This window comes from Schistocerca nitens, chromosome 2, assembly GCF_023898315.1.
Source record: "Schistocerca nitens isolate TAMUIC-IGC-003100 chromosome 2, iqSchNite1.1, whole genome shotgun sequence".
Lineage (NCBI taxonomy): Eukaryota > Metazoa > Arthropoda > Insecta > Orthoptera > Acrididae > Schistocerca > Schistocerca nitens.
Genome location: NC_064615.1, coordinates 510,721,615 through 510,733,620, shown reverse-complemented (window position 1 = coordinate 510,733,620; position 12,006 = coordinate 510,721,615). Strand labels below are relative to the sequence as shown.

Here is a 12,006-nt window from a genome sequence, read left to right as displayed (position 1 = left end):
TAAAATCTGAGGAGATGGTGTTGGAATGTGTAAAGAAAGATACATCAACAAGCATCTGTTGACTTGCCTAGGAAATTCCACACTCCAAAGATAAAAATGTGGAGGGTGGTGGAGCAGCAACTACAACCCTACCACAACCAGAGTGCAAGGAATGTGGTCAAATGACTTTGAAACCTGAGCTCAGTCCCATCAATAGGTTATCCAGTGTAGTACTGCAGTGCTGAACTACTTACATTTGTACTGTTCATGGATGAGGCCTCTTTCAACTGTGACGGTGTTATCAACTAGCATATTTGCCATATATGTCAAAAGCTTCCACAGTGTAAAAAATTTAGAAACTAAAAAATTTTGTGTAGAGCAACATATGGAAGCATGTGCCACTGAACTTAAACTAAATGATGGCACTTTCATAATTGTAACAGTGTATAGGTCCCCCTCAGGGAATTTCCAGCTATTTCTAGAAAACTTGGATGCTTTGTTGTGCTATCTGTCAGACAGGGGAAAGCAAATTATCATTTGTGGGGATTTCAATGTTGATTCTCTGAAAGAGTGTAATAGGAAGAATGACCTTGTAGTATTACTCAGTTCTTTCAATTTGAGCTCCGTCATTGATTTTCCTACTTGGATAACAAAGAACAGCAGTACATTGATAGATAACTTTTTTATAGACCAAGTTAAGTTTAAGGACATAAATGCTTATCCTTTTGAGAATGGTCAGATCATGGTGCACAGCTAGTTACAGTACATGACATAGCTCCATGCAGTATATCAAATCAGACTTTCAAAGCAGTGCGTTCAATTAACAATATAAATATTGCAAACTTTAGGGAAAGCCTACAGCAGCTAGACTGGGATGAAGTGTATAAGGAACCTGATGCAAACTTGAAATATAACTTATTTCACGATACATTTTTAAGGGTATTTGAAAATTGTTTTCCCAAGAAAATAGTTAAACATAATTCCAAGAAAACATATAAAAAACCTTGGCTAACTAAAGGAATAAGAATATCTTGCAACCGTAAAAGAGAACCGTATCGAACAGCAAGAGGAAGTACTAACCCCGAAATTGTTCAATATTATAAAAACTATTGTGCGGTACTAAGAAAAGTTATTAAAAAGTCCAGTAGCATGTGTATCATGTCTGAGATCAGCAACTCTGATAATAAAATTAAAGCAATTTGGAATATTATTGAATGGGAAACAGGGCAACCAAGAGCACAGGAAGACTTTAGTGCCATAAAAGTGAATGACAAGTGTACTAACAAACAATCAGAAATTGAAAATATTTTCAATAATCATTTTTTAAATGTTGTGGAGAAAATAGGATCTAGATCTTCACTAGAAGAGGGAAGGCTACTAATAGAAGAGGCCATACCTGTGCAGTTTGAAACAATTGAAATTCCACCAACCTCTCCCTCTTCAATCAGTGAAATAATAAACTCACTGAAAAGTAAAAACTCTTACGGAATTGATGGCATTTCCAGCAAGGTACTTAAAGCTTGTTCCCCACAGATAAGTAGGATTCTCAGCCACGTATGTAATAACTCTTTGGAGCAGGGTGATTTCCCCGATAGACTGAAATATGCCATTGTAATACCACTGCATAAAAAGGGGGATACGTCAGATGTCAACAACTACCACCCAATCTCTCTTCTGACAGCTCTATCAAAAATTTTTGAGAAAGTAATGTATTCAAGAGTAGCCTCCCATATTTGTAAAAATAAAGTACTAACAAAATGTCAGGTTGGTTTTCAGAAAGGCTTTTCAACAGAAAATGCTATATACACTTTCACTGATCAAATATTAAATGCTCTGAATAACCGGACATCACCCATTGGTATTTTTTGTGATCTCTCAAAGGCCTTTGATTGTGTAAATCATGGAATTCTTTTAGATAAGCTAAATCATTATGGTTTGAGTGGGGCAGTGCACAAATGGTTTAATTCATACTTAACTGGAAGAATGCAGAAAGTTAAAATAAGTGGTTCATGTAATGTTAAAACAACAGCTGATTCCTCAAACTGGGGGGCTATCAAGTACGGGGTCCCACAGGGTTCAGTTTTAGGTCCTTTACTGTTATTGATATACATTAATAACTTACCATTCCACATTGATGAAGATGCAAAGTTAGTTCTTTTTGCTGATGATACAAGTATAGTAATAACATCCAAAAACCAAGAATTAAGCGATGTAATTGTAAATGATGTTTTTCACAAAATTATTAAGTGGTTCTCAGCAAACGGACTCTCTTTAAATTTTGATAAAACACAGTATATACAGTTCCGTACAGTAAATGGCACAACTCCAATAATAAATATAGACTTTGAACAGAAGTCTGTAGCTAAGGTAGAATTTTCAAAATTTTTAGGTGTGTCCAGTGATGAGAGGTTAAACTGGAAGCAACACATTGATGGTCTGCTGAAACGTCTGAGTTCAGCTATGTATGCTATTAGGGTTATTGCAAATTTTGGTGACAAGAATCTCAGTAAATTAGCTTACTATGCCTACTTTCATTCACTGCGTTAGTATGGCATCATATTCTGGGGTAATTCATCGTTGAGTAGAAAAGTATTCATTGCTCATAAACGTGTAATCAGAATAATTGCTGGAGCCCACCCGCGGTCATCTTGCAGACATCTATTTAATGATCTAGGGATCCTCACAGTAACCTCACAGTATATATATTCACTTATGAAATTTGTTGTTAATAATCCAACCCAGATCAAAAGTAATAGCAGTGTGCATAGTTATAACACCGGGAGAAAGGATGATCTTCACTATGCAGGGTTAAATCTGACTTTGGCACAGAAAGTGGTAAATTATGCTGCCACAAAAGTCTTTAGTCACCTACCAAACAGCATCAAAAGCCTGACAGATAGCCAACTAACACTTAAAAATAAATTAAAATAATTTCTAGATGACAACTCCTTCTACTCATTGGCTGAAATTTTAGATATAAATTAAGGGGAGGGGGAACTTAAACATTAGTGTCATGCAATATTTTGTGTAATGTAATATCTTGTACAGACATCTTTTATTAACCTGACACTTCCCACATCATTACGAAGTGTCGTATTCATGATCTATGGAACAAGTATTAATCTAACCTAATCTAATCTAATCTAATCATAAGATCCAAGTGAAAGATGAAAGTCCACATGCCATGCTCATTTCATACCACCAGCAATTATTCCTCTATTGACTTATAGGCTGGGATTGTATAAGATTAATTAATAGGACCTTATACTGCCATCGCATTTGAATCTTTCACATTACCTACCCTTCATTTGAAATACGTTACTGCAATTGTTGAAAACTGTACCTCTTCTTGTCTGTAAGAGGATATGTTTCATCATGATGGTATGAGAATTTCAATAGCAAATATCCTCATGGTCAGATTGAAAAGGGAAGGGCAGGGAGGGGGTCATGTCCCCTAGCCAAAAAGAATGCTAGATCTTAGTCATAGTCTGTATTTTTCTTCCCATGAGTTACATGGTCGCATCTGTGCACAAAACTTCAATAGAAATTAGAAAGGAACTGGCTGGTAGGTCCTAGCTGCCCGTCTCATTGTTCAACAGACAACACAAACATTTAAAAGAAAGCAGGAAAATTTTGTGCACCATTATTAATGCAGGTATTGAGACTGGCACTCATCATTTTAACAGTTGTTATGAGCATAAATTGTTGCTGCAAATTAATGCTATTAATTACATTTATAACAAATTACTAATTACAAACTCCTTTAAACATCCCTGTTATAGTGAAATTTTAAAAACTAGGGCACACTTTGTATCCCGGGTCGAGAAGAAACTGCCGTAGTCACAAATTTGCAATCCTGACAATTTTATGCATATGTTGATGTTAATATAGATCCTATCACAAACATGCTTTTTACCAAGAAGTATGTAAAAACAAAATACAAATAGATAGAGGTCATGGCACTCAATAGGATTGATCTCCTATTTATCACATCAGTAACAGTCAGAAACAAGTAGTCTATTATTTATTTTAAAAGAGTGCTTTGTTTTGACTTAATCAGTAGCACCAGTTTCATAAAATGATAAGTTGTTCTTGAATCCCTCTGCATATTATAACTGAGAATTTCCTATGAGTAACTCCCCTAAAAATTATTTGCAGTACAGACCTGTCTGTTGTGCATTCAAACAAATATAATTATAATAATAATAATAATAATCACAACAGAAAAAGAGGTTCGTGAATTGTGGAAAGCAATGTCTGATACAAATAAAACCATTGAACTTTATGAAAATTTGATAATTATTACTTTCCTAAAATGTGGTGTTCCCAATATTTAGGTATTGTTATTAAATATAAATTAAAAAGTAAATTCCTTAAGAAATGGTTTGCATGAAAAATTCAAAGTTAACAAGAAAACAATAATTTTTATTACCTTATAAAGCGCTTGCAACACTGCTGTGCCAATTTCCCATGCAGAGCCACATTCACTGTTCTCCAACAGGACATCCAAGTTCTCAGTGAGCAGCTGCTCCTCTATAGAGCCACTCATCATTTGCAACGCTAAACTTGATAGTAGCTGTTGCCGAAGGTGAGTACAATGAGGGGCTAAACTCAGTGCATTTACACGGAGTATAATATGACTCAGTCGCAAATGACAGCCTATGTTGCTCACATTTTCCAACAAACCTGCAACATGACAAACCTAAAAATGGTTCAGTTACTTGCTTCGAATTCATGCAAGTGTGACAATCTATGTATGTCTCTCTCTCTCTCTCTCTCTCTCTCTATCTGACAGCCCCCCCCCCCCCCCACACACACACACAGGTTCGAAGGAACTATCATAGCATTTGCCTAAATGATTAGGGGAATCAAGCAAAACTTAAATCTGGATGGCTAGTTGGGGATCTGAGCCGTTGTACTTCCAGTTCAGTCCAGTGTTGTTAGAAGGAACCCACTTGTGATGACGAGCATGTGATGCTTTTCAAATTTGAAGTGGATCTATCATTAGTACCTAGGTTTGTGCCTTCTGCAGGAAAGTAATTGTCGGACTTTTTATCACTTTATAATTAACTATTTTCTATATTGTATTTTTCATTTGACACAAAGTACTGGGAGAACTTGACAGTACTGCAGATGTAAAGTCAGTTTTCTCCCAACTGCTTTTCAGGCCCAATGGAAGTGTGGTCTTAAGTGATCGATACCTTTTATTTTATTTAGAGACTGTAACACAATACAAGACAAAAATTGTGTTTCGTTATGTGGTTCTAGTTGCCTGAGACTGCAGTCATGTGTGTGTGTGTGTGTGTGTGTGTGTGTGTGTGTATCTGCGACTCAGCATCTCCACTATATGGTGAGTTCTAATTTTCCTTTTCATAATATTGTTACATTCTACTCTGGATTTTCCATTGTTTGACTGAAGACAACAATTATTACTACTTTGAACAAAAATTTCTAATCCATGTTGTTACTAGCAGAAACTTTGACAAATTAGCATGCTGATAGACAATAACCTGTTTAATTTCTTTCAAATCCCCATACACAATGTAAGTATAGAGTTACAAATAAAAGTAAGCTCTCTGAAGAAACTAAAATTTAAAATTATTGCAATACCTTCTGATATAAATACACTCCCGGAAATGGAAAAAAGAACACATTGACACCGGTGTGTCAGACCCACCATACTTGCTCCGGACACTGCGAGAGGGCTGTACAAGCAATGATCACACGCACGGCACAGCGGACACACCAGGAACCGCGGTGTTGGCCGTCGAATGGCGCTAGCTGCGCAGCATTTGTGCACCGCCGCCGTCAGTGTCAGCCAGTTTGCCGTAGCATACTGAGCCCCATCGCAGTCCTTAACACTGGTAGCATGCCGCGACAGCGTGGGCGTGAACCGTATGTGCAGTTGACGGACTTTGAGCGAGGGCGTATAGTGGGCATGCGGGAGGCCGGGTGGACGTACCGCCGAATTGCTCAACACGTGGGGCGTGAGGTCTCCACAGTACATCGATGTTGTCGCCAGTGGTCGGCGGAAGGTGCACGTGCCCGTCGACCTGGGTCCGGACCGCAGCGACGCACGGATGCACGCCAAGACCGTAGGATCCTACGCAGTGCCGTAGGGGACCGCACCGCCACTTCCCAGCAAATTAGGGACACTGTTGCTCCTGGGGTATCGGCGAGGACCATTCGCAACCGTCTCCATGAAGCTGGGCTACGGTCCCGCACACCGTTAGGCCGTCTTCCGCTCACGCCCCAACATCGTGCAGCCCGCCTCCAGTGGTGTCGCGACAGGCGTGAATGGAGGGACGAATGGAGACGTGTTGTCTTCAGCGATGAGAGTCGCTTCTGCCTTGGTGCCAATGATGGTCGTATGTGTGTTTGGCGCCGTGCAGGTGAGTGCCACAATCAGGACTGCATATGACCGAGGCACACAGGGCCAACACCCGGCATCATGGTGTGGGGAGCGATCTCCTACACTGGCCGTACACCACTGGTGATCGTCGAGGGGACACTGAATAGTGCACGGTACATCCAAACCGTCATCGAACCCATCGTTCTACCATTCCTAGACCGGCAAGGGAACCTGCTGTTCCAACAGGACAATGCACGTCCGCATGTATCCCGTGCCACCCAACGTGCTCTAGAAGGTGTAAGTCAACTACCCTGACCAGCGAGATCTCCGGATCTGTCCCCCATTGAGCATGTTTGGGACTGGATGAAGCGTAGTCTCACGCGGTCTGCACGTCCAGCACGAACGCTGGTCCAACTGAGGCGCCAGGTGGAAATGGCATGGCAAGCCGTTCCACAGGACTACATCCAGCATCTCTACGATCGTCTCCATGGGAGAATAGCAGCCTGCATTGCTGCGAAAGGTGGATATACACTGTACTAGTGCCGACATTGTGCATGCTCTGTTGCCTGTGTCTATGTGCCTGTGGTTCTGTCAGTGTGATCATGTGATGTATCTGACCCCAGGAATGCGTCAATAAAGTTTCCCCTTCCTGGGACAATGAATTCACGGTGTTCTTATTTCAATTTCCAGGAGTGTATATCAAGCAATCTCATTTATACTCACCAATAAGTATCTCACAACAAGTCTCCTTCAGAAGTTTGTCTTCTGCAGCAGCAGGGCGATAAATCTTCTCTGTGGCAAGCAATATGGCAATGGTACTCAGTAAAACAATGCTCTGGACTTCTTTACACATGTTGAGCAAGGGAAACTTCTGTAATACTTTCAAGTATATATGGCACAAATCTACATTGTAAATCAAACCATTTGTCAATGCAGGCACTGTTTCTTGCCCAGTTTCACAGTAAGCATTTATTAATGCTGCAATTTTTGCCACTGTCTCTGCAAAACTACTTGAATCAGTTTCTGGAACACAGCAAAGAGGATCAATCTTGGAGAGTACATCTCTTGCCAGTTTCAAAGAGAAAATTGCAGCATCACTGTCAGGCTCAGATTTTCTCTTAACTTTCACGAAACACTTGCGAATTTTTATTAGTACAGCCCACAGCAAGGTCAATATAAATGGTCTGGAAAAGAAAAATGTAAAAATCATTTAAAATATAATCAGGTAGTACGATCAGTTCATGCAACAATAGTCAAATTAACATTAAATATCACTGTGTTGGAGAAAATTATTCCATTAGACTTATCATATTGTTGTTGTTGTAGTCTTCAGTCCTGAGACTGGTTTGATGCAGCTCTCCATGCTACTCTATCCTGTGCACGCTTCTTCATCGCCCAGTACCTACTGCAGCCTACATCCTTCTGAATCTGCTTAGTGTACTCATCTCTTGGTCTCCCTCTATGATTTTTACCATCCACGCTGCCCTCCAGTACTAAATTGGTGATCCCTTGATGCCTCAGAATATGTCCTACCAACTGATCCATTCTTCTAGTCAAGTTCTGCCACAAACTCCTCTTCTCCCCAATTCTATTCAATACCTCCTCATTACTTATGTGATCTACCCATCTAATCTTCAGCATTCTTCTGTAGCACCACATTTCGAAAGCTTCTATTCTCTTCTTGTCCAAACTATTTATCGTCCACGTTTCACTTCCATATATGGCTACACTCCATACAAATACTTTCAGAAAATACTTCCTAACACTTAAATCAATACTTGATGTTAACAAATTTCTCTTCTTCAGAAATGCTTTCCTTGCCATTGCCAGTCTACATTTTATATCCTCTCTATTTCGACCATCATCAGTTATTTTGCTCCCCAAATAGCAAAACTCCTTTACTACCTTAAGTGTCTCATTTCCTAATCTAATTCCCTCAGCATCACCCGACTAAATTCAACTACATTCCATTATCCTCGTTTTGCTTTTGCTGATGTTCATCTTATACCCTCCTTTTAAGACACTGTCCATTCCGTCAACTACTCTTCCAAGTCCTTTGCTGTTTCTGACAGAATTACAATGTCATCGGCGAACCTCACAGTTTTTATTTCTTCTCCATGGATTTTAATACCCACTCCGAATTTTTCTTTTGTTTCCTTTATTGCTTGCTCAATATACAGATTGAATAACATCGGGGATAGGCTACAACCCTGTCTCACACCCTTCCCAAGGACTGCTTCCCTTTCATACCCCTCGACTCTTATAACTGCCATTTGGTTTCTGTACAAATTATAAATAGCCTTTCGCTCCCTGTATTTTACCCCTGCCACCTTCAGAATTTGAAAGAGAGTATTCCAATCAACATTGTCAAAAGCTTTCTCTAAGTCTACAAATGCTAGAAATGTAGATTTGCCTTTCCTTAATCTTTCTACTAAGATAAGTCGTAGGGTCAGTATTGCCTCACGTGTTCCAACATTTCTACGGAATCCAAACTGATCTTCCCCGAGGTCGGCTTCTACCAGTTTTTCCATTCGTCTGTAAAGAATTCGCGTTAGTATTTTGCAGCTGTGACTTATTAAACTGATAGTTCGGTAATTTTCACATCTGTCAACACCTGCTTTCTTTGGGATTGGAATTATTATATTCTTCTTGAAGTCTGAGGGAATTTTGCCTGTGTCATACATCTTGCTCACCAGATGGTAGAGTTTTGTCAGGACTGGCTCTTCCAAGGCTGTCAGTAGTTCTAATGGAATGTTGGCTACTACCGGGGCCTTGTTTTGACTTAGGTCTTTCAGTGCTCTGTCAAACTCTTCACACAGTATCGTATCTCCCATCTCATCTTCATCTACTTCCTCTTCTATTTCCATAACATTGTTCTCAAGAACATTGCCCCTGTATAGAAGACCCTCTATATACTCCTTCCACATTTCTGCTTTCCCTTCTTTGCTTAGAACTGGGTTTCCACCTGAGCTCTTGATATTCATGCAAGTGGTTCTCTTTGCTCCAAAGGTCTCTTTAATTTTCCTGTAGGTGGTATCTATCTTACCCCTCGTGAGATAAGCCTCTACATCCTTACATTTGTCCTCTAGCCATCCCTGCTTAGCCATTTTGCACTTCCTGTTGATCTCATTTTTGAGACATTTGTATTCCTTTTTGCCTACTTCACTTACTGCATTTTTGTATTTTCTCCTTTCATCAATTAAATTCAGTATGTCTTCTGTTACCCAAGGATTTCTACTAGCCCTTGTCTTTTCACCTACTTGATCCTCTGCTGCCTTCACTATTTCATTTCTCAAAGCTACCCATTCTTCTTCTACTGTATTTCTTTCCCCCATTCCTGTCAATTGTTGCCTCATGCTCTCCCTGAAACTCTGTACAACCTCTGGTTCCTTCAGTTTATCCAGGTCCCATCCCCTTAAATTCCCACCTTTTTGCAGTTTCTTCAGTTTTAATCTACAGTTCATAACCAATAGATTGTGGTCAGAGTCCACATCTGCCCCTGGAAATGTCTTACAATTAAAAACCTGGTTCCTAAATCTCTGTCTTACCATTATATAATCTATTTGAAACCTTCTAGTATCTCCAGGGTTCTTCCATGTATACAACTTTCTTTCATGATTCTTGAACCAAGTGTTAGCTATGGTTAAGTTATGCTCTGTGCAAAATTCTACCAGGCAGCTTCCTCTTTCATTTCTTAGCCCCAATCCAGATTCACCTACTACGTTTCCTTCTCTTCCTTTTCCTACTCTCGAATTCCAGTCACCCATGACTATTAAATTTTCGTCTCCCTTCATTACCTGAATAATTTCTTTTATCTCATCAGAGTCCACATCTGCCCCTGGAAATGTCTTACAATTTAAAACCTGGTTCCTAAATCTCTGTCTTACTATTATATAATCTATCTGATACCTTTTAGTATCTCCAGGCTTCTTCCATGTATACAACCTTCTTTCATGATTCTTAAACCAAGTGTTAGCTATGATTAAGTTATGCTCTGTGCAAAATTCTACCACGCGGCTTCCTCTTTCAAATCTTAGCCCCAGTCCATATTAACCTACTATGTTTCCTTCTCTCCCTTTTCCTACACTCGAATTCCAGTCACCCATGACTATTAAATTTTCGTCTCCCTTCACTATCTGAATAATTTCTTTTATTTCATCATACTTTTCTTCAATTTCTTCGTCATCTGCAGAGCTAGTTGGCATACAAACTTGTACTACTGTAGTAGGTGTGGGCTTCGTATCTATCTTGGCCACAATAATGCGTTCACTATGCTGTTTGTAGTAGCTTACCCGCATTCCTATTTTCCTATTCATTATTAAACCTACTCCTGCATTACCCCTATTTGATTTTGTGTTTATAACCCTGTAGTCACCTGACCAGAAGTCTTGTTCCTCCTGCCACTGAACTTCACTAATTCCCAGTATATCTAACTTTAACCTATCCATTTCCCTTTTTAAATTTTCTAACCTACTTGCCCGATTAAGGGATCTGACATTGCATGCTCCGACCCGTAGAACGCCAGTTTTCTTTCTCCTGATAACGACATCCTCTTGAGTAGTCCCCGCCCGGAAATCCGAATGGGGGACTATTTTACCTCTGGAATATTTTACCCAAGAGGGCGCCATCATCATTTAATCATACATTAAAGCTGCATGCCCTTGGGGAAAATTACGGCTGTAGTTTCCCTTTGCTTTCAGCCGTTCGCAGTACCAGCACAGCAAGGCCGTTTTGGTTAGTGTTACAAGGCCAGATCAGTCAATCATCCAGACTGTTGCCCCTGCAACTACTGAAAAGGCTGCTGCCCCTCTTCAGGAACCACGTACGTTTGTCTGGCCTCTCAACAGATACCCCTCCTTGTGGTTGCACCTACGGTACGGCTATCTGTGTCGTTGAGGCACACAAGCCTCCCCACCAACGGCAAGGTCCATGGTTCATATTATATTTAGTGATTTTTCTCAACTCTTATACATGCAGATATCCTAAATAACTTCTTCTAAATAGGAAGAATAAAACAGGAAGGGGAGAGAAAATTCCATACCTCTATATGTTTGTCACTAAGCTGGTGGTTTCTCATTGCAGCATACAGCTTCACTTCTAATTTGGTGGTGTAGTAACAGTAAATAACAAAGCAACATTGCACTATAGATGAGTGTTCCTTCGGGAAGCATAGGAAGAAAGTGCCCATGAAAGTATAAGACTTGGTGACTTCCTAGTTAACTCATTGGTGAGTTTCACAATAACATGGTTTGCCATTACACAAACTACACAGAAATTATGAACATTTAACAGAAAGGGCACAAACAAGGATTCTGATAGCAAAGTAGTTAATGATGCACAGAATAGGTTCATTACAAATAAATCATCAATAGTGAAATCTGATACTACCAAAATACAGCACACCTTCACAGTAGAGTTAAGATGGAAAGAAATGACGAGAAATTAAACAAGGAAAATAAAATTATCTTCAAGAGAACTAATCCCAACACAGGAAACACTTTTGGTGGAATAATACTGAGCAAACACACCCATTTGCTCATACACTCAGGGCAGGGAGGGAGGGAAAGAGGGAACAAGAAAACTGAAATTTCTCTACAAAACAAAACTGGCAAGATACCATCCATTGGGCCTCTGTTTTATCAAAGGTAATAGACAAATGACATTTAACACTCAAG

The 12,006-nt window shown here is 39.8% G+C and overlaps 1 protein-coding gene across 4 annotated transcripts in view; it reads right to left on the bottom strand.

The window, feature by feature from the left end:
• Positions 1-12,006, bottom strand: part of LOC126236491 (uncharacterized) — a 149,799-nt gene that overhangs the window by 75,864 nt on the left and 61,929 nt on the right. For all 4 annotated transcript variants that reach the window (XM_049945847.1, XM_049945844.1, XM_049945845.1 and 1 more), the window contains exons 7-8: positions 7,055-7,515; positions 4,412-4,665 (exon numbers count right to left, since the gene is read on the bottom strand). In XM_049945847.1, coding sequence (XP_049801804.1) covers positions 4,412-4,665; positions 7,055-7,515 — 715 coding nt within the window. The remainder of the gene's footprint in view (positions 1-4,411; positions 4,666-7,054; positions 7,516-12,006) is intronic.